Raw genomic sequence first — 22,142 nt, 5'->3', positions numbered from 1 at the left:
CCAGAGGGCCCCACCCCTAGGCAGCCAAGCCCAGCCAGCGCCCAGGGCCCGTGGGACGCAGGGGCACAGGAGGAGAGGCTCCCCTTGCTCCAGCCCCTCCCCGAGACCAGACATCAATACAAGTGCTGGCTGGGTCTTCTGGGAGGTACAGAGGGGGAGCCGATCTGGCCCATGCAAGCACCCGTCTGACACCCTGGGCACCCCTCTACCCACACTGGGATGGGGCCAGACCCAGGCAGGTCAGAGCAGCTGCAGGGCCCATGGGTGGCAGCCTTCTCGGGGCAGGGACTGATGGGCCAGAACACGGGCTCTCCCTCCACCCTCAGAGTCTTCAAAGAAGGGCCATGGTGGCAGCTTGACCTGCATGCAAAGGAGCTGGGGCCTTGAGTGGTAGGCAGTGGTGTGGTGGGTGCCCTGGGGCACTGGCCACTCCCTGGGCAGGGGAGCAGGGGCTGTGCAGAGGCCTGGGGCCGGGCTCCAGCCTGTGAGCCCACAACCATGGGCAGCTAGACCTGCTCCCGCCGTCCGGCCTCCACACGCCAGCCGCAGGGTGCTAGCACTGCTTCTCCGCTTGGAAACCTGTTCTTAGAACTGACTCCCCCTTATAAAAACACTCCAGCAGCCCCTACAAGCTCTTCAGTATCTGTCCAGCACCCTTCACTCCAGCCAGGGGCTCCATCCCCAGGGGACACATCAGGCTCACTCCTGCCACCTGGAACACTCTTCCAGGGCCAGCTCCTCCTCAGCCCTCAGGGCTGTTTAAGTCTCCTCAGAGAGGCCCTCCCTGCCACCCAGTTAAATGAGACCTTGTACGGTTTCATCTCACCACCATGCTGACTTTCTTCCTAATAGTAACCAAACCTGGCAGGATTCTGATTAGCTGCTGGGCATCTCACTGCTTGGAAGGCAGGCGCCTGGGGCCAGGGCCGGGGCCTCAGCTCTTCTGCCTCCACTGACGCACAGCAGGTGCTCAGCAAATGCCTTGAGATGATCAGGACTAGAGATGGGGACGGGAGCGACAACTCACAAACCTGGAGGCCCTGGGCTCCCCAACCACCTGTTCATGAGAGAGCCCAATCTGGAGGGTGTGGCTTCCCTCCAACCAGACAACTAGCCCTGACAGGGATGGCTGGCAGCTGCCCGTTCTTGTTAGCCCTCACCTTGCTCACTGCCCTGACCCCAGAGGGAAGCCAGGCAGAGGCCGTGGAGCTGCCACGGTGCGGGAGCCACCGCCAACCACCCAGCGGCAAAACTCCAGGTCAGGAAACAGCCACAATCCTGAGGGCTGCACCCGGAGGAAGGAGCAGACGGGATATTGCTGCATGATTTTATTACTATAAATATACAGTAAAAACGAACCAACGATGAGCCCATCTGAGCACATCAGACGGCAGCACAAGGGAGTCCCAGCGGGCCACTCTGCGGCCCGAACTTCACCCAAAGCTCTGGCACCAGGACTGATGGCCAGAGGCTGGGGCCTTGGTGGGGGCGGGGGGCGGGCGGTGCAAGGGGCTGTGTGTTGTTGGGGAGAGGTGCATGGGGGGAGAGAGGTGCTTGGGGTGGGGTAGAGGTGCGTGGGAGATGCTCGGTCCGAGTGCACACACATGCATGGGAACATGTGCATGAGTATGTGCGTGTGTGTATGCGTGACAGCATGTGTGAGCGTGAGTGTGCATGTGTGAACGTGTGCGTGAGCATGTGCAAGTGGGCGTGCATTTGTGAGCGTGTACGTGTGAGCGCATCTGCGTGCCTGTGCACGAGCAGGAGGGGTGGCTGGCCTGGGTGTGCAGGGAGCTGGGTGTGAGGACCGTGCTGTCCACTGCTGGGTCTCGCCCAGGAGGCAGAGCTCATGCTCGGAGCCACCGTGAGCCTCAGGGAGGGTACTGAGCTGCCCCACAGCCGACCTGTCCCCAGGCCCAGCTGCAGGGCAGCCCTCCAGAGCCAGGGGAGCAGCAGACACCTGCCTGGCCCAGGGCTCTGCAGGGGTGGATCCAGCCCTGGGTCACCAGGCCCAGGCACTCCCTTTGCCATCTGCGGCCCAAGAAGTTTACCTTTAAAAAAACAAACAAACAAACAAAAAAAACAGGACGAGGTCGCCCAGAGGCCAAGCCTCCCGGCCGGGACCCCATTCCCCAGGTGTGCTGCTGGCTTCCTCCTCCCTGGGCCAGTCCTGCCACAGAAGCCTGCGATAGAAGAAACCAAATCAGAGAGAACTGCAAGGGGGCCAGGCGCGGAGGCTCACGCCTGTAATCCCAGCACTCTGGGAGGCCGAGGCAGGTGGATGACCTTAGGAGTTTGAGACCAGCCCGGCCAACATGGTGAAATCCCTTCTCTACTAAAAATACAAAAAACTTAGCCGAGCATGCTGGTAGGCACCTGTAATCCCAGCTACTCAGGAGCCTAAGGCAGGACGATCACTTGAACCCGGGAGGCGGAGGTTGCAGTGACCCGAGATTGAGCCATTGCACTCCAGCCTGGGCAGCAAGAGTGAAACTCCGTCTCAAAAAAAAAAAAAAAGAGAGAAGAGAACCGCAAAGGGACATTCCAATGGCAAAAGAGAATGAGGAGGCCACCAGGTCCTCCCTGGCAGGGGCCTGCCAAACAGAAGCCCCTGCACCTGGAGGGGCCTTGTGATGTCACCAAAGCCAGCACCAGGAGGAGGTGTGGAGCTTGGTGACAAGGCCACTGAATGCTGGCTGCTGGAAGCAGCTGTGCCTCCGCCCCTCGGCCAGGCCCAGCACCGGGCTGAGACACTCTAGCTGCCCAGGGCGGCACCCATGCACCCCAAGGCCCCGAGCACTGAGGGCCCCAGCGCAGACGCACCAGGGAGGGCACTGAGGCCGCGCAAACACGGCAGAGGACAAAAAGCAGCGACAGCCAGGCCGCCACAGTGACACGCAGGGTAGGTGGACAGGCACTGTTTCCTTCATTGACCGTGCCTGGAGCCCCCCACTGCCCCTGAACATCTGTGAAGATGGTGCTTCGACCACCAATCAATTCTCTTCTGCAGGCCTCCTGAGTTCTCGGGGCAGGGACCGCACTGTTGCAGGAGCAGGCAGAGCCAGCGGAGGCCACACGTGGGCAGCCCCAGCCCCAGCCGCTCAGCCCACAGGACCCTGGGGAACGGGGGCTCTGAACTAGGGATGGAAAGCTGCTGTCCTTCATCTTGTACCAGTTACAAATATATCAACTGTAGAAAAGGGAGACTCAGAAGGGACAGTTCACTGTGCTCTTTGATCAAGAGTCACCACGGCCCCTCGGAGCCTGGTGGCCACAGGGGGCATGCAGACAGGAGAGGCCGGCTCACACCGGGGTCCGGAGCAGCCCCTCGGCAAAGTCTGGGGAGCCGAGGGCTCCATGCTGCCAGCTCGGCCAGGCTCTCAGAGTGGGGTCAGCTCGGCGGCGCTGGGATCGGGGCTGGGGCCACCAAGTGGAGGCCAGGTGGGGCTGGTGGTGGCGAGGCCGTGGGCCGTCTCCATGGAGGTGGGCCGTCCTGCAGGTGGGAGCAGAGGGAGGAGGGTCACACTCGGATGCCTGGTGCCACGCCACCCGCTCCTACCGATCTGGAACCCCAGAGGGGCTGGGCCATCCAGCACCCCCACTCCCGCCGCCTGTGGCCACAACAGCATTCACTCAGATGTGAGCACACCAAGGGCCCGGGGACTCCCTAGCTGTGCCAAATACGCTGTGTCCCTCTTGGGACAGACGATCCCACATCCCCGGACACCCACAGCAGAGCTGCAGCCCCGAGTCAGAGCGCGACACAGCACCGCGGTGGATGCCCTCTGGGTCTCCTGCCCTTGCCCTGGTTCCGGTTTCCTGGGATGTGGCCAGCCACTGTCCTGCCAAGGTTCTTACGGCTGGGTTAGGGTGGAACTCGGTCAACCCAGGGTGCAGGGGTCGGGAGCGGCCCTGGGTGAGAACAAGCCCGTGCTCAGAGTAGCCCCCGGATGGCTACTGCAAGGCAAAGAGAGGAGCCTCCCACAGAGCCCCAATGCCCAGACTGTGGCCTGCACGACGCCGCCGGGCGCTGTCCCCGGATGGGTCTGGCGTCCCTGGGGCTTGGGCAATGGTGCTGGTGCAGAGCCTGGGACGTGGCCAGCATGGCCTCAGGGCTGCCTGACACCCAGCCACCAGCCCTGACACATGGCTCCCAGCAGACACGGCCCAGGCCCCACTCTCCGGTGAAGGGCGTCTATTTTCTTCGGGGGCCGCGGCGAGAGCAGGGTTCCGAGGCTGTGAGCCCTGTTCTAGATCACACCTGCACTCCCCAGCTCTGGAAGCTTGACCTGAATCGTAACATTCGCATGGCACCTTCCACCGACGCGCAGGCCGGGGCCGTCTGAAAGGTGCTGACTGTCGTTTCAATCTAGGGGTATAATGGCTCAGGACAGGGATCAACAGAGGGACTCGCTGGGCTCAAGAAGACAGAGGTTCATGGGAATACAGAGTGCAGTCAAAAGAAGCGAAGTTCTCCCTGACCCGGCTCAAGTCCACCCAAGGGGAAAGTGCCTCTTAGAGCCTGAACCCCCAGCCAGGCACCTCCCAGCAGGCTGCATGGGCCTCGGCAGACCAGAGCTGCACGCAGCATGTGTGCCAAGACCCTTTGGGAAGGCAGAGGGTCCCCAATCCGTCTGCCTACATTTTGGTGGCACTCCTGGAGCTGCCTTCTCTCTCTCCCCCGTGTGTGTGTGTGTGTGTGTGTGTGTGTGTGTGTGTGTGTGTGTGTGTTTTTCTTGAGACAGGGTCTCAGGCTGGAGTGGGTGGGTGGGTGTGTGTGTATTTTTTTTTATTGAGACAGCGTCTCAGGCTGGAGTGGGCCTTGACCTCCCCAGCTCAGGCAATCCTCCCACCTCAGCACCCCTGAGTAGCTGGGACCACAGGCACAAGCTACCACACCCAAGCCAATTTTTTATTTTTTATAGAGAGGGGGTCTATGTTTTCCACACTGATCTTGAATTCCTGGGCTCAAGTGATCTATCCCCTTGGTCTCCCAAAGTACTGGGCTTATATGTGTGAACCACTGCCTGGACAGAGCCGCCTTCTGTAAAACACTCACCTAGGCCACCCTGGTAGAGGGCGCCTCTTGTGGGGGATGGGGGATGCCAACCTCACAGGGCCTCCTATCTTTTAGTGCTGGTGTTCCAGAAGGTTCCAGTACTGGGAGGGACAGGTGAGTCGGCAGCAGAGGTGGGCTCATGGCACAAAGGCAGCCCACGAGGGACTGTCTGCCAGGCCCATGGTGATGCCAGGCCCACGGTGGCCATGCTGACAAGGGAAGGAGGGAGCGGGGGAGCAGGTGGCTGTGTGAGCGGACGCCCTCAGGACAGGACGCAAGATACTCTCCCCTGGGCACCAGAGGGCCCCTCGAGGACGGACTCCCTCCAAGAGACAGGGACTGAGCTTGGGAAGACGTGATCCAGGGGCTCTCCCAATCGGGGCGCATTCTTTCCCCATGAATTGTTAAAGCCATGACCGGAACACGGGAGTGGACCTGCTGAGCGTCCTAACGTGTCTGCTGCAGGACCGATGCGAACTCATGGTGGGACCATCCGGAACAAGGCCAGGCCCAGGTCTCTCCCCTTGGGACGCTCACCCCATGTCTCCCTGGGGTTCCCTCCACGGTGCTGCCCTCATCCCTCAAGCTCCTGCCTCCCGCAGTGGACAGAGGTTCTGGCGCACCTGGGCTGTGTCTGTCTCACTGCCTGGGCTGGGACTGTTCCAGGGCCCCTCAAGGCTGGAAGAAGAGCCTGACCAGCCGCCTAGTCCAGATGGAGAGACCTCTGGCCCCGAAAGTCAGGACCCCCCAGGAGGCCACTTTCTGGGGGAAGGTGCAGCAGCCACTGGAGAGCTCTGGATTCGGAATCCAGGGCCCCTGGGAAGACGCGGATGCGGACGAAGACCCAAAAACCAGAAGGAACCCCCGCCAGAGAGCAGGGGAGGGCTCCTCTCTCCAAGGACGCGCGTCAGAGCCCCCGAAGCGCGTCTGGAAGGTCACGTACCGGCTTACTCGTCTATACCAACAGAGCAGGAGTCGGGCCCCAGGGCTGCGCGGAGAGGGGGAGAGACAGACGGAAGCTCAGTTAGCAAGCGCGCAGCAGCCGGCACAGCCACAGCAAGGGCACCAGCTTGGGGACAGGGTCGAGGCCGTCTAGAAACAAACACTCTGCTGCAACCACAGAGAACCACAAGGAGAACCACAGCTGGGAGGCAGAGCGCAGCCAGAATTCAACGCGGAGGAGCGCACTGGCCCTGCCCCTCCCTCCCATACCTCCCGCTGCCGCAGCCTAGGGAAGGGCGCATGAAGGACCTAACGGGCGCAGTCCACCTCTGGTTTCAGGAGTGAAGGCCCTGGGTGGGGGGCTGAGGCTACACAGGACCGAGCTCAGGGCCAAGTCCAAGACACCAGGGCCCCCAGTGTACACCATCTCATGGGCCCTCCCATCTACAGGAACAGCAGGGTTCAGTGATGCCGCCCACCCCGCCAGGCAGCGGCTGCACCCCTATGAGAAACCACAGGCTCTGGCGTGTGTTCATGCCTTACGCACAGACACGGATAGACAGTCAAGGGCTCTGTGATGTGAAAAAGTCAGTGGAACAGAGGGGCCACCACATGGATTTAAAAACACACAGAAACCTGTGCTGACAAGGCTGACAGCCACGGAGATGGCGCCACACAGCCCCCAAAGGCACATGTGCTCTCTGTGGCTCAGAACTGAGGCCGTGCAGGCTGACCTGCTGGCATTCAGCAGCAGCCAACTCCAAGAGTGGGGCCCAGGGCCCAGGAGTTCACCTCAGGCTGCCCCGATGTAGACTCGGCCTCTCCTCTACCGCCTCCACAGATGACGACTGCCTGTCCCCGTCTGTGGGCCTGAAGAAGGCCCGAGACCCTCCCCTGTGGGTGGGGCATGAGACTCGGAGTCCTGGCCTCCTCTGTGTGGGCCTCCTCTGTAGCTGTCCCAATCCTTCCCAGGCCTGGCCACAGAGGGGAGGCGCAGCCTCTGAGATGCTCCCCCACAGGGCCACCCTGCAGGATCAGGTATCATGTTAGTGGCTCCCAGAAGCTGAGGTCCTTCTGGCCCCTCCCCGATCACCCCCCAAGTTTTTAATCAGAATGAAATATTTGAGATCCTCTGAAAGACCTTACTCGAATTCTGTGTCACTTTAAGGTAAGCTGGTCCTAAACACACCTTCTGCTGTGAGTTGTTCGGGGCAGGCCGCTGTGGTCATCAGGGCACCAGAGGCAGTGCCTGCTCCTGCACCTGCGACCTGTCACGCCCAGCCCGTGAGCACAGGCCACTGCTCAGCCAGAGTCCGGGGGCACAAGAGCCCCTTTCCAACTAAAGCACGTCACAAACACCCAATGTCAGGCCCCAGGTCACCAGGTGACTCAGGAGGATTGAGCAATGGTGGGCCCTGGGGCCAGGAAGCGGGTGAAGCCTGGCAGCCGTGAGGGAAGAGCCACACTCCCTAAGCAGTGCCTCTGGGGTCATGTCTGAAAGCACCGTGGCTGTTTATCCCAGTTCTAGAGCCGCAGACAGCCTCGTGGCAGGTGCTGAGACACAAGTCTGAGAGCCCCCAATTCCCTCCCGGTCTTTAGAGCTTAGGATTCGAAACTGAGGATCTTATCCCAGCAGAGCAGAACACGAAGGTGCTTGGCTGATGGGGTCTGGGGCCCGAGCCTCCGGGAAAGGTGAGAAGAGCAACCCTCTGTCCCGGCCTTGCTGCCTTGCTGCTCCCCGCTGGCGCCTGGCGCCCCCGCCGTCCTCTGTGCCTGGCCTGGGATGTGCTGCTGCATCAGGTGGCCTCTGTCAGGCCCGGGGCAGGGTGACCCAGAAGACACTGCCCCTGTGCTCTGTGGCCCAGGGCCCCCCGCTACCCAGCACAGCATGTGGCACCTGCTCCTGCTCTGTCTGCAGCTCTCAGGCACTGCCAGGAGCTCATGTGGCACCCAGCATGGGGCCTGTGGGCCCACGATAGGACCAGGAGTGGGGGAAGATGTGGTGATCCCAGTGGGGCCGGATCTGCCCTCCTGGTGTGAGCAGCAGGCAGAGGGAAAAGGACCCCATCCTCTCACAGGCAGCCTCTCTCGCCTCTCTCACCTCCTGTGGCCAATGTGGCCCCAGGGAGGGAAGGGGCTTTGGTGCAGGTTCCACTCCCAAGAGCCAGGCCCTGCCTGAGGCTGCTTTGTGGCCATGGCCCTGGCGCGCATCCTGCTTCACGGTCAATAGCAGGGGCATGGCTGAGAGCCAGGGAGAGAACCAGGCTCCAATGGACAGCCTCTGCTGCTATGCACCGACCATCAGAGCAGGGCCCCCTCCCTGGGGACTAAGACAGGCACCCAGCCCCCCACCCCCAGACCCCCAGCCCCTTACCTGGCAGGTAGATGTCAGCAGGTGGGCCTCGGCCACAGTGCTCGGGGCTGCTGTCCTGCAGGACATTCTCAATGGAAGCTGCTCGGGTCCCTGCAGGCAGAGGATGAGGTTACGGAACCTAAAGGCAGGGACCAGGCCCCGGCAGGTCCCTCTGGGCAGGAGGCCGTCTCTCTTACCCAAGGGCTCTGTAGCCACTGTGGGGACCCCAGGCTTGCACTCCAGCAGGACTCCACCGTGACCCCACCTGCTCTCCAGGGACCCCAGGCTTGCGCTCCAGCAGGACTCCACCGTGACCCCACCTGCTCTCCAGGGACCCCAAAGCTGGGTGTTTCCCTTCTATTTCCCTCCTTCCCATCCCCCAGCATGGGGCTTTTTTTTCCCCTTTTTTACACTGTGTCCCGGATGTTCAGAGCATAGGGCTTTTTTTTTTTTTGGTCATAGAAACATTACACACTCGTGTTTCAAAACCAGGACTGAATGCTGGCAGGTGTTCCCCATCCCAGGCAGACAGCCCTGCAGGGTGAACAGCGCAGCCTGACCCAGTCACCTGTTCAGTCCCTCCCAGCCGGGATCCCAGTGCCGCCGAGGGGGGCCTCTTGGCCGAGGGTTCCTGGGGCAGAAGAGGTGCTGGCCCAACACCACCTAGAGCCCTAAGGCCCCAGTAAGCCAGGGCTGCCTGGTCCCTGCATGCGGTTTGTGCCCATGGAAGGAGGCGCTCACCTTGCTTTGGTGACGACGACTCATCAACCTCTTCTGTTATGAAACTCTAGGAAACAAAGGGGAAAGTAGCCTAGAGCTCAGAGAGCCGCGGCCACCACTCCAGGACAAGCCGCCACCAGGCACAGCCCTCCCGGGACCGCACAGCCGCTCCACCAGGGGGTGCTGCCTCCACAGACCGAGGCTAAGGAGCCACGCGGCTCAGCAAGAGCCAACAAGCGCAGGAGCGCCCAGGCGGGCAGTGGGATGGGGTCTGATTCCAGCGACAGAAGCTGGAGGAGGGCTGGCCTGGGCGGGTGCGCAAAGCTTCCCCGGGGGGGCCTCACCTCAGGGGAGCTGCTTTCCCGCAGGGCCAGCTCTGCGCCACCCAGTGGGGGAGGGGCGTCCACGTCCTCGGAGAGCTTCTCCTCATCCTCTTCGTGGATGGGGGAAGACGGGGACCGTAGGGTGCTGGGGACAGAGGAGAGGGTGGGCAGGGGTGAGAGGATAACGACAAGGAAGGCTAACCCTGCCAAAGCCATGCAGGGCACCTGGGGGCCCCTGCACACGCCTGCCAGGACCCACGCAAGGACACTCCCTGGAGAAGGGCATCACCAGCCACCGGGACCAACCCAAATGGCCAACCGGCAACAGCGGCCACCACAGACCCGCCCGACAGAGGGGCTCCCCGCACACTGGCACAGGCCTAGCCTTCCTTTTCTTTCTAGAAGGAGAAGAGAAACGGCTGGTGGTTCCTGGGGAGGAGAAGCAGCAGGAGACAGAGGCCCCCGTTTCTCTGAGCTTTGGCGCTGCCTCCTCGTGGGCATGGAGGGTGCCCAGGGCAGGCCTGCAGAACCCGCGCCTTCCTGACACTCTTCTACGAGAACCGACAGGCCTGAGGCACAGAGTCCCCCTGGCAGCCGCCGCTCCATACACCTCAAGGCTCCAGGGGAACCACGAATGACCCGTGGCCAACCCCAGGAGCCAGGCCCTCGGAAGGCTGTCGTATGAGTGATGGATGATGCACTCATCGCCTGGAGAGGGACCGTGCCCCGTGGCTCGTCACGGGCAAACGGCAAGAGCAGTGAGTGTGCCTGGGTCACTGTCAGGTCCTGAGTTTCGGCTGCCCTGGCTGGTCACCGGCAGAGTGGGCCTACGTGGCCAGCCCCCCAATGAAGTCTGGGAACCCAGCGGCTCAAAGGGGCTCCCCTCAGCAGAGACACAGCACCGACCCCTGCAGTTTCCTGCTCGAGAGCACGTATGCGCCTGCACGCCGGTGTGGCCCTGGTCGGGGGATCAAAGCCTCCAGCTGCCCGGACGCTCTTCCTGCCTCGTCTGCTGCGTTCTTTGCTGTAATAAACTTTACCCATGAGTCTAACCTGATACGGGGTCTCCGAGTCCTTCTGGGGAATCGCCACACAGAACACATCACAAACTGATTTAAAACCACAAAGACACCCGCTCCGCACGCGTGCCACCACACACCCTGCCATGCACCTGGCCTGGCTGCCGCTCACCTGTCGGGGGCCTTGCTCTGCGGCCTGCCCTTCTGGCGGCTGCTGTCCAGGATGTGGTCGATAGCCGCGAGGGGACAGCTGGCCTGGGACAGGCCGTCCGAGATGCCTGAATAGGTGATTTCTTCATAAAGAGGGGCCGAGGGGATGGCCGGGGAGACAGCCCGGAGGCCGTTGAGCGCCTCGAGCAGCGAGATGGGCTCGTAGCCAGGTGGGATGCTGTCAGAGTTCTGTAGGGACAGGGTGCGTGAGGGGGCTCATGCCCAGGGACCACCTGCTCCCCAGACGCTCCTCCTGATGACCTCCTGTCCACTCTGTTCTTTGGGGGATTGAGACTCCCCCACCCTCAGAGGGTGGCCAAGAGCTCCCTGGCAGCACCGATGCCCTCCCTGCCTCAGCCATCAGCTCCAGCACGGGGCTGGATGCCCAAATGCCCACGCTGGTGCCTGGGATGACAGGCACGAGGGCATCTGCCAAGAACCGCCCCAGCCCTGGCCTCAACCAGCCCCTCCCTGGCTTTCAGTCCCGCCTGGCCCCAGGTGGAGAGTGAAGGGTTAGTGACAGACAGGAGCTGGGAGCGGGGGCAGAGCAAAGCCATGCCAGAGGCGAGAGACACGGTCAGGGGCGTCCTGGACCAGGGAGAGCTGAGCTGTTGGGAGCTGTGCCCTGCCCGGGCCTCTGGGGGCTGACCTGCTCCAGGTGGTTCTAACGGGCACCCTGGCTAAGAGCCACTGTTCTTCCCTCACTGGGAGCAGACAGAATCAACAAGGCTGAGGAAGAAGGAAAATGCCCAGGTTCTGGGGAACGGAAGTCAGACTGCGGGGGCCCCTGCTCTGTCCCCACAAAACCAGGTTGAGGGGCAAAACGCTCGTCAGTGCTCCTTTCGGGAGACCCCGGCCTGCCTGACCGAGCTCCTGGAAGGAAGGGGAAAGTGAGATGGGTGCGGAATGCCTGGAGACCACGGGGAGGTGGGGGAGAAATGGGGGAGCGGGCACGGCCCGGGCACTGAGCCCGGGATGCTTTTCTGGACCTCTGTGTACCCCACATTTGCTCCCATACCTGCCTCCAAGTTAAGGGTAAATAACCACACAGAATCCCCTCACCCCTCTAGAAAGGAAAACACGGTCCGGGTGGCTCCAGAGTGGCCTCCACCTTCTACACCAACGCACACAGGGTTTCGGCTGGGTCTGCCTGGGCCACGGAGGCTCCAGGTGGTTGTGTGCTGGTCCCCCTGCCTGCTCCCTGGGGCACAAGGAAAGCCCAAGGAAACCAAAGAGCTCAGCCCAAGGAGCTCGAACCCGCAGGGTAAAGGAGCGGGACACGGGGCCAAGAAGCATGCGCGGGGCGCGATTGCAAAACGCAGCAGCGACGTTAGTTCCGCCTGCAACGTCCATTCCACTGCCAGCAAGAAAAAAAAGGGAAACGGCACGGGGGCCACGCGGGGTGGAGGCAAAGCTGAGGGGAGGGCGGCGGGGCCAGCGCACCTGGCGTTTCGCCCACGGACCGAGAGCTTTTCCGGTTCCACAAACTCCCTGGGCAGGGAGGCCGGGACTGGGAAAGTGGAGCTGACAGGTTATATGAATCAGACACTAGCCTGGGGCGGAAACGATGTCCCCTACTTGTCGTGGGTTTAAAAATGAGGGCAGGGGCAAAAAAACGTAGCCGGAGGACCAGACACTTACTGTTTCCCTTTTAGGTTTCTTGCTGGCCAGGGAGGCGGGGTGCGGCTTTGATTTTTTAAAGGGACACTGTCAAGATAAAAATCATATGTTTTACAACTACCACCCCCATGTGGCCCTGGAGTGGGCTGGACAGGTCTCTCTGACTGGCTGTCCTCTTGCCACACCGTGGCCCAGAACTTCACAAGCTTCCAGTGGGCGTGAATCTCGGGACTGTCCTAAGTGAGGGTTGACTCGGGTCTGGGTGGGCCATGAGTGCGTCTCGGCAGCTCCCAGGAGCTGAGCTGCTGCAGTGGGGAGGCTGTGGAGCCCAATCTCATCCCCATTGCCTGTCCCCCCGCAGTCTGGGTCACCTGGGGCAACAGATTTGGCCAAGGTGGACCTGAGGGCAGCTGAACGCTGCCTAATGCAGGCTGGGTGCAGGGCGGAGATCCTGAAACCACCCTGGTCAAAGTCCCCCAGCCAGCCGGTGCCCAGGCACGGCCGCTCACTTATCACCAACCATGAACCCCTCAAGAGGGCTGGGGAGAAGAGTCAGCCCCAGACCCACCCACCCCACCATCATCTTTAGGGACTCGCTGGAGAGAACACCCATGGTGGCTCTTTCTGTCACTACGTGGAAGAGGCTCCAACAGGAACCTGGCAGGTGAGGAGGAGCGTTTGCTTTTGCTCCATGCAGAGAGGACGGCGGCTCCCTGGCTGGATGCCAGCCCTGGGGGCATGTGGAGGTCAGAGCTGCCTGGTCACACCTCGGACCCCGGCCACCCAGCTCACTCAGCATAAGAGGGACAAACATGGAGGGACCTACTGGACCCTCAGCCACCAGAACACAAACAGGGAGGGGCAAAAACAAGTGACAATAAACCTAGCCACGCCTGAGCATGGATCACTCCCTAGGTGAAACCCTCTCAGAGGCAAATCCCTCAGGGGCTGCTTCTCTCTCCACCAAAAACCTGAGCACACGCAGCGTTTCCGAATCAAAGCCAACATCAAAAGTGCTGGAGAGCGTGGTGCCAGGAGCCCCACGATGGCAGGGGCCTAGAGGGCCTGGGTTGACAGGGACCCCCAAGCCATGTTTCTCCTCTAGCATCAAGACCATGTCAGATTTTAAAAGACCAACCCAAAATCTGGGTTTTAAGGGAAATTCCAGACTTTTAAACATTGACCCCATTTCAGAAACATTGCACCTGCTGCCAGGGAGGCCCATAGGGCCCAGGTCAAGGCCCTGATCAAGGGGGCTTGCGAGGAGCCTTCTAGAGCAAAGGCGCTGTCTGTGAACGCCAGTCCTCAGGGCTCTGCTCCTCTTTTCTGTTTAGAGAGGCAGCAGAGCCTGGAAGAACCAACGGCTCATAACAGCCACAGCTAAGAGCCAAGAAAGGCACTCAATCGGACAATGCGCATGGCCAGTGGGGAGCAGGGGGCCTAAGACCCGGGCCCAACCAGTCACTGTCCAACTCCCCCATTCTGCTCCCTGCCCACCACAGCCCCTGCCACCCATCCCCGTCTCTGTCTCTCCCTGTGTCTCTCCACATCTGTCTCTCCGTCTCTCCACATCTGTCTGTCTCTTCCTATCTCTCCATCAGTCTCTCCCTATGTCTCTCCACATCTTTCTCTGTCTCTCCCTTTGTCTCTCCACATCTCTCTCATCCTGTCTCTGTGTCTCTCCACATTTGTCTCTGCCTCTCCCTGTGTCTCTCCACCTCTCTCTCGCCCTGTCTCTGTGTTTCTCTGTGCATCTCTCTCCATGTCTCTGTCTCTCTTTGGGTCCTTGAAGCCAGGGTTCCACCTCCCTTGTGTTGCTGAAGCAGGGTCTGCCCTTAAGGTCCCCACTGAGGGAGCCTGGTGGGCCTGGAGCGTGGGAGGAGAGTCACCAGTGCCCCTTGCACAGCAGCTCATGGGGGAAACAGCATGGCTCATTCACTAAGAACCACGGGGTGGAGGCGGTGGCTCAGGCCTGTAATCCCAGGACTTTGGGAGGCTGAGGCAGGACTAGCACTTGAGCCCAAGAGTTTGAGACCAGCCTGGGCAACATGGGAAACCCCACCTTACTAAAAATACAAAACATTAGCTCGGCGTGGTGGTACACGCCCGTGGTCACAGCGTCTTGGGAGGCTGAAATGGGGGAATTGCTTGAGGCGGGAGGTCGAGGCTGCAGTGAGCTGACATTGCACCACTTTGGGTGCACACCAGCCTCGGTGACAGACCGAGACCCTGCCTCAAAAAGAAAAAAAAAAAAAAAAAAGCACCTGGCTCCACCGAGACCTCGACCGCGCTCAGCCCTGTGGCAGGCTCTGGTACTGATGGCAGCAGCGCTGTTCCCAGCAGCGGCACCCCAGGGCCCAGCCTGGCCACCCCCTTCATGCCTCACAGCCATCCATGGGGGCCATGCCTGCCCACTGGACAGAAGAGAACACGGGGCTGCTGGCTGGACCGTCTGGGCCTTGAGCCTGGCCCAGGCACTCATGCCCCTCTCCCGCCCATCCCGCAGGCAGGAGGCGGCACTTACAGAGTGCTCATCATGCTCCAGGCTCTGGGCCAGGACGGGGCTGAAGGACACGGGGGACAGGGCTCCTGGCTTCTTCCGCACCGCCCGGATCTGCAGGAGGGCCCGGAACGCTGCGGCAGAAGGAGGGCTCAGATCAGGCCCAGGCGACACACCCAGCCCCGAGGGGACCCTCCAAGCCCCAGGGATCAACACCCCCCCATACACCATAGGGGTCCTGGGGTGACCCCGCTTCCAGATCACAACGGTCTTTTTTTTTCTTTTAGTTTTAAGGAGCAGGAATTTAATAGGCAGGAAAGATGGGGGAAGAAAGAAAGAAGTAGCTCCCTTTACAGAAATAGAGGGAGAGGGGGCTCCAAAGACGAGAGACAGAACTCCCGCAAACACAGTATTAATGAAATGGCCCCGGGCAGGAAACACAGCAAGGCCATGCAGTGCTGCCCAAGGCGGGGCTCCAGAGGGTGTTTCCAAGAGGCTGGTGGCCATGACCCCCAAAGCATCACACCCCTGAAGCTCCAGGCTGCACCCGAGACAGGACGTGACTGCAAATCAGTAGTCCTGGCTGAGCCCAGAGGAGCTCTTGGCTGCAGGACAGGATGGCAGGCGGGGACATCACACTGGGGAAGCTGAGGTGGGGATGTCATGCTGTGGAAACTGAGGCAAGGACATCATGCTGAGGAAGCTGAAGTGGGGACTCACGCCGGGGAAACTGAGGCAAAAACGTCACGCTGGGGAAGCTGAGGGGCACAGACAACAGCCACTGGGAGCAGAGAAGATAAATCAGGACCTAGGATGCCCTGTCATCCCACAGGGCCAGTCCTGTTCACACAAGGGCCCCACAGGCTGCTGTAGAATGTTCCTGAGACACCTTTAGTGACGTGTGCAGGCCAGGAAACCGAACCACCAAACCACCAAACCAAACTAGCCACCTCCAACAAACCAAAACAGGAGAGAGCATCTGCCGTCAGCCCAGGGACAGGGCCTCAGGCCTCCTCTGTGTCAATTTCTACTGAGAATAGCAGGCTCTGCCCTCGGCCGCCTGGGAGGGGCCCCTCTACCGCCACGTCCTTGAGGCTAAAAGCCACACGGGAGCTCTGAACTCCAGTCTGATGGCCCCGACCCACCGACCCCACACACCTGAAGATTCCAGAATTGGACTCGGTTCAGGGCACCCTCCCTGGAAAGCAGCCCTGCTGTATCTCCAGCCACACAGCCTCCCTGAGGCTCAGTCCTCAACACTGCCTGCCTCCTGGGCAGGCACAGAGAACCTTCCTAGAGAGCCCACCCCTGCCCCCACTTCCTGGTCCCTGCCCCCGCAACTCTGTGGCTTTCAGACAGGAGAGGCCAGAGGCCGACAGACAGCCTGGGCCGGCCCTCCCTGCTACAGGATCTGCCACAGGCTGGGCGGCCGGCCTCTCCCTCCAGGCCCCAGCAGCCTCTTCACTTACTCCTGGGAACTGGACACATCAGTGACCCCATGGCCTGACTGCACAGACCAGCGTCCTCGCACAGCCCCACGCCCGGCTTGGAGGTCTGCTGGCCTACTAAGCGCATGTGTCCTGCAGCTGCGCAGGCAAATCCCCAACTATGCTCCGGCCCCACCGCCAGGACCCAGGCCAGGGATTCCAGGATCCAGGGCAAGGGCCTGCCAGTGGGATGCGCACTTTGACCTGGTCGTTTTTTCACCCTGAGAACATTCAGGTTGTTCCCTCTACTGGAAGACACTCAGAACGGGGCCCTACGAGACGGCTTTTCACTGAGGAAATGTCTGGAATGCTCTAGAAAACCCAATTTAATTCCTTGGTCAATTTTCTACCCAGCATACTTTGTTTTCACCTCGCTATAATTTTTTTTTTTTTTTTCGAAACAGGGTCTTCCCCTGTCTCTCAGGCGGGGGTGCAGTGGTGGCACAATCACAGCTCACTGCACCCTCAACCTCCCAGGCTCAGCCGATCCTCCCGCCTCAGCCTTCCAAGTCACTGGTACTATAGCCAACACATCTGGCTAACTTTTAACTTTTTGTACAGATGGGGTTTCGCCATGTTGCCCAGGCTGGTCTCGAACTCTTGGGCTCAAGCGATCCTCCTGCCTTGACCTCCCAAAGTGCTGGGATTATAGGTGTGATCTGCAACCAGCGTTATGCTAAAAATTTATTGAAATATTTTCTATTTTACCTTTAAAATAAAGATCTGAGCTGGCCATGGTGGCTCATGCCCATAATCCCAACACTTTAGGAGGCACGAGGACCACTTAACCCCAAGAGTTTGAGACGAGGCTGGGCAACATAACAAGACCCTGTCTCTACAAAAAAAATTTTAAAAACAAGGCCGGGCCCTGTGGCTCTGCCTGTAATCCCAGCACTTTGGGAGGCCAAGGCAGGCAGATCACTTGAGGTCAGGAGCTTCGGACCAGACTGGGCAACAATGTAAAACCCCATCTCTACTAAAAATACACAAAATAGCCGGGCATGATGGCACACGCCTGTAATCCCAGCAACTCAGGAGGCTGAGTCACAAGAATCATTTGAACCTGGGAGGCAGAGGTTACAGTGAGCCAAGATCCTGCCACTGTACTCCAGCCTAGGCAACAGAGTTAAGACTCTGTCTCAAAATAAATAAATAAAGTAAGTAATTAATTAAAAAGCGGTGGCTCACGCTTGTAATTCCAGCACTTTGGGAGGCCAAGGCGGGCAGATCACGAGGTCAGGAGTTCCAGACCAGCCTGACCAACATGGTGAAACCCCATCTCTACTTAAAACACAAAAATTAGCCAGGCATGGTGGTGCAGGGCTGTAATCCCATCTACTCAGGAGGCTGAGGCAGGAGAATCGCTTAAACCCGGGAGGCGGAGGTTGCAGTGAGCTGAGATTGCAACACTGCACTCCAGCCTGGGTGACAGAGCGAGACTCTATCTCAAAAAAAATAAAATAAAATAGCCAGGCATGGTGGCTCACGCCTGTAACACCAGCACTTTGAGAGGCTGAGGCAGGCAGATTACTTGAGGCCAGGAGTTCAAGACCAGCCTGGCCAACATGGCAAAACCCCATCTCTACTAAAAGTAAAATATTAGCTGGCCATGGTGGCAGTTGCCTGCAATCCCAGCTACTAGGGAGGCTGAGACAGGAGAATTGCTTGAACTCAGGAGGCAGAGGTTACAGTAAGCTGAGAACTCGCTACTGAACTCCAGCCTGGGCGACAGCACGAAACTGTCTCAAACAAAAAATAATAAAAATAAAACAAGAATAAAGATTTCATTCACTGATCAATTTTCGTTCAGTTCATCTGCCCTGGAGCGCCTCTGTAGCCCTTTGTTCTGCAAGCCTTGTCTGGCTGGAGGCAGACGTGAAGATCTGAATGCCCCGTGCTAGCGTCCCTGCCAGCTCTCACGGTGATCGACTCCGACAGCCAACACGCCCACGTTCAGCACAGACTAGATGAATGACAACTCTTCTTTCTTAGCCATCAAGGGACCCGTGTCCCCCTAGCCCAGGACCACCGTGGTGTGGCCAGTCCCTAATTTCCGGAACCTTCCACCAAACAGCCGGCCAGGGAACTCACGCAGCCGGCAGATGGGGCAGTTGTTGGCCTGGTAGCGCAGCGTGTCGGCGCAGGAGGTACAGAGGCACAGGTGGCGGCAGGGCAGGATCAGCGTGTCCCGCAGGTCGGACAGGCACACCACACACTCGTTGCTGTTGTCGCTGTTCTCGTCATCCGAGGGCTGCCGGTACAAGGGCTTGTGGGTCAGCAGCCTCCCAAAGGCCAGAGCACGGCTCCTGCTTCCTGTCCCCAGCTGTCCCACCCCACTCCACCCTACCCTGGGGGCTGTCATGACAAAGAGAAGTCCAGAGGGCAGGGGGAGGTTGCCCCAGAGCAGAATCACCAGGCTCAAATCCAGTGCAAACTCAGCACCTGGCAGAGGGGGAGGGTCTGTGCCCCTCACCCACCCAAATCATGAGAACATGGTCTCTTTCTGTTCTTCAGACCTAAAGAAAAAATGAGGAAGAGATGCACCTAAGAAACACATCTTCCTGAGGGTCAGGGTACCCGTATCTTTGGTTTAAAAAAAACCAAGTTAATGGTCAGGCGCGGTGGCTCACGCCTGTAATCCCAGCACTTTGGGAGGCTGAGGCGGGCAGATCACGAGGTCAGGAGATCGAGACCATCCTGGCTAACATAGTGAAACCCCGTCTCTACTAAAAATACAAAAAATTAGCCGGGCATGGTGGCACGCGCTTGTAGTTCCAGCTACTCAGGAGGCTGAGGCAGGAGAATGGCGTGAACCCAGGAGGCGGAGCTTGCAGTGGGCCAAGATCGCTGCCACTGCACTCCAGCCTGGGCAACAGAGCGAGACTCCGTCTCAAAACAAACAAACAAACAAAAACAAAAAACAAGTTAATATGTTAAAAATATTTTCATTATTGGCAGCTACCAGAAACCACATTAGCAACTGGACCAAAAGAAAGCCAAAAATCTAAAACAGGTGTCCACAAACTAGGGCTGTGGCCTGTTTCTATAAATAAAATCTTACTGGAACACCGCCACACCCACTCATTTTTATACGGTCCCCGCTGCTCCTGTTGTAACGGCAGCGTGGAGTCAGTGCAACAGAGACCATATGCCCGGGCGGCTGAAAACACTCCCTCTCTGGACCTTTTCTCAAAGTGGGCCGCCCCCTGGTATGAAACATGAATGCACTGACTTCCCTGGGTTGAGGCGAGGCCCGGCCAGGTGCTCCGCTCCTGCCACGTGGAGCTGCTCCAGTTGTCCTGGGCCCAGATGCCATAATGAAGCGGGCCTGTGAGACTTTCCAAGAGATCTTAAGAGGCAGGAGTTTCACTCATGTCAGTGTGCCTTTTAACAAGTTCATCGACCAGGCGTGGTGGTCTCAGGCCTGAAATCCCAGCACTTTGGGAGGCTGAGGCGGGCAGATCACTTGAGATCAGAAGTTTGAGACCAGCCTGGCCAACATAGTGAAACCCCATCTCTACTAAAAATACAAAAATTAAAAATTAGGCCGGGCGCAGTGGTTCACGCCTGTAATCCCAGCACTTTGGGGGGCCGAGGAGGGTGGATCGCAAGGTCAGGAGATCAAAACCATCCTGGCCAACATGGTGAAACCCCGTCGCTACTAAAATACAAAAAATTAGCCGGGTGTGGTGGCGTGTGCCTGTGGTCCCAGCTACTCAGGAGGCTGAGGCAGGAGAATCGCTTGAACCCGGGAGGCGGAGGCCACAGTGAGCCAAGATCTCCCTGCTGCATTAAAGCCTGAGCAGCAGAGTGAGACTGACTCAAAAAACAAAAACAAAAAAACTAATTTCATCCCCTGCTACATTCCCTGACTGGGGTACACCACGGCTTATTTGTCAGGCACCAGGGCTGGTTCTATGGACATACAGAATAAGCATCCCTCCCCCAGGAGCTGCACGGACGTGCTGTCTCTGGGGAGGCGGGCAGGAGCCGGGCAGCAGGGTGCCACACACCTGAGCCTAGAGGGTGAGACACTGGCCCCCATTCCTGGGCTGCCCTGGGGAACCTGGATGGCAATTTACATCAGAAGCCAGTGAATTTGCTGGAGAAAGGATAAAATGTTCCCTAAACTGTTAGCTTTAAAAAAAATTAAGGAAAAATGATGTTGTCTAGCGGGTCTAGGACTCCAGGGGAAGGCATGGAAGGGAACCGGCAAGCATTGCTGTCCGCGGCTGCTCCTGGTGTGGGCTTCTGTAACGGCAGAGGGAAACCTCACCCAGGTACACACCTTGGTCTCCTGGTTGTTCTTGTTCTCGATGCCATAGATCTCCTGCAGGAGGTAGCTGACCCGGTCCACCTGGAGAGCAGAGAGGGGCTCACTGGGCCCTCGCCAACTGCCATATGAGGGCTCCTCCATACCCACCTGGCCTAGCCCCGCCTCCAACTTACCAGGCTTCCATCCCAGGGGTCAGTCCAACTCAACCCCTGGGGGCCAGGAGAAGGGCAGGAAAAACCTGCTGCTTGCCCCCACCCAACCAGCAGCACCTGGAACAGGGCTGGAGCCGGTGGCTCTCCCCACTACTGGGGGCCTGAAGCCAACCCACAGGCCCAACCACCACCCCCTGACCACCTCACCACCCCCAACACCACTTGGCTCCACCACCACCAGCCCCACGAGGAAAGCAGGAGCTGACGCCTGAAGGCACCAGACAGCAGCCTAAGTGCCCACTGCTTTCCAGACCCTCCTTCCACAAGACATGAAGCCTCTCTGGTTTCAAAGACGCCAAAGCAATGTCTCCAAGCTGATTCTGTCCTGCCACCCACTCGCAACCAAAAAGCCTCACGCTGACCACATTGCAAAGCGGTTTGTGCTGCTGGGTTTCCCAGAGACCATGGGCCAGGAGCACCACTCCAGGGAGCCCAGGGCCTGCTGGTCAGCTCTCTCAACACAAGGCCCTGCCCATCACTGGGGTCTCCTGTTCCCCTGGTACCTGCAGGGACCTGGACCTGCTAGAGTTTGCTGCACCTCTCTTTTGTTTATTGTGATTTACATTTTAAATAGACAGGGTCTCGCTACATTGCCCAGGCTGGTCTCGAATTCCCAGGCTCAAGCAATCCTCCTGCCTCCACCTCCCATAGTGCTGGGATCATAGGCATAAGCCACTGCACCTGGACAACCTCTCTTCTAAAAAGCTAACAGATGGCCGGGTGCAGTGGCTTACACCTATAATCCCAACACTTTAGTAGGAGGCCGAGGCTGGTAGATCACTTGAGCCCAAAAGTTTGAGACCAGCTTGGCCAACATGGCAAAACCTCATCTCTACAAAAAATACAAAAATTAGCCAGGCATGATGGCGCGTGCCTGTAGTCCCAGCTACTCGGGATGCTGAGGCAGAAGAATCACTTGAACCCAGGAGGTGGAGGCTACAGTAAGCTGGGATCATGCCACTGCACTCCAGCCTCAGCGACAGAGTGAGACTCCATCTCAAAAATACAAAACAAAATAAAACAAAACAAATTAACCAACTGTGGCGGTGCACACCTGCAGTCCCAGCTACTTGGGAGCCTGAGGCACGAGAAATCACTTGAAACTGGGAGACAGAGGTTGAAGTGAGCTGAGATCGCGCCACTGCATTCCAGCCTGGGCAACAGAGCGAGACTCTGTCTTGTCTCAATAAAATAAAATTAAAATTAAAATTAAATTAAATATTTAAAAAATTAAAAACTAACAAAATCATTCCCAAGTGGTGGCTTGAAACAGGTCTTATGCGCCCCAACAGTACACACGGAGTAACTGTTAGCCGCGGCCTAGGACATCTCATTAGCAAGATCTAACACTGCTGTTTAGGGCACCCCATCCTCTAAATTCTCGGTGCCTACATGTGAGGCCACCAGGAATAACACTTCCC

The 22,142-nt window shown here is 58.9% G+C and overlaps 1 protein-coding gene across 28 annotated transcripts in view; it reads right to left on the bottom strand.

Moving 5' to 3' along the window:
* Positions 1 to 1,313: 1,313 nt before the first annotated feature.
* MGRN1 (mahogunin ring finger 1) overlaps positions 1,314 to 22,142 on the bottom strand; it is a 65,363-nt gene continuing 44,534 nt past the window's right edge. For 4 of the 28 annotated variants that reach the window (XM_024349741.3, XM_024349740.3, XM_063796592.1 and 1 more), the window contains exons 9-17: positions 20,522 to 20,590; positions 18,325 to 18,484; positions 14,771 to 14,880; positions 12,268 to 12,333; positions 10,589 to 10,815; positions 9,419 to 9,542; positions 9,096 to 9,141; positions 8,376 to 8,465; positions 1,314 to 3,493 (exon numbers count right to left, since the gene is read on the bottom strand). In XM_024349741.3, coding sequence (XP_024205509.1) covers positions 3,381 to 3,493; positions 8,376 to 8,465; positions 9,096 to 9,141; positions 9,419 to 9,542; positions 10,589 to 10,815; positions 12,268 to 12,333; positions 14,771 to 14,880; positions 18,325 to 18,484; positions 20,522 to 20,590 — 1,005 coding nt within the window. In that variant the 3' untranslated portion in view covers positions 1,314 to 3,380. Of the gene's footprint in view, positions 3,494 to 6,002; positions 6,048 to 8,375; positions 8,620 to 8,674; positions 9,142 to 9,418; positions 9,543 to 10,588; positions 10,816 to 12,267; positions 12,334 to 14,770; positions 14,881 to 18,324; positions 18,485 to 19,465; positions 19,583 to 20,521; positions 20,591 to 22,142 lie in introns of those variants that run through there. The other 24 variants (XR_010152244.1, XR_010152248.1, XR_010152247.1 and 21 more) reach the window with 10 other exon arrangements.

Source organism: Pan troglodytes, chromosome 18 (genome assembly GCF_028858775.2).
Source record: "Pan troglodytes isolate AG18354 chromosome 18, NHGRI_mPanTro3-v2.0_pri, whole genome shotgun sequence".
Lineage (NCBI taxonomy): Eukaryota > Metazoa > Chordata > Mammalia > Primates > Hominidae > Pan > Pan troglodytes.
The sequence above is the reverse complement of the archived record's forward strand: the minus strand, read 5'-3'. Positions and strand labels throughout refer to the sequence as shown.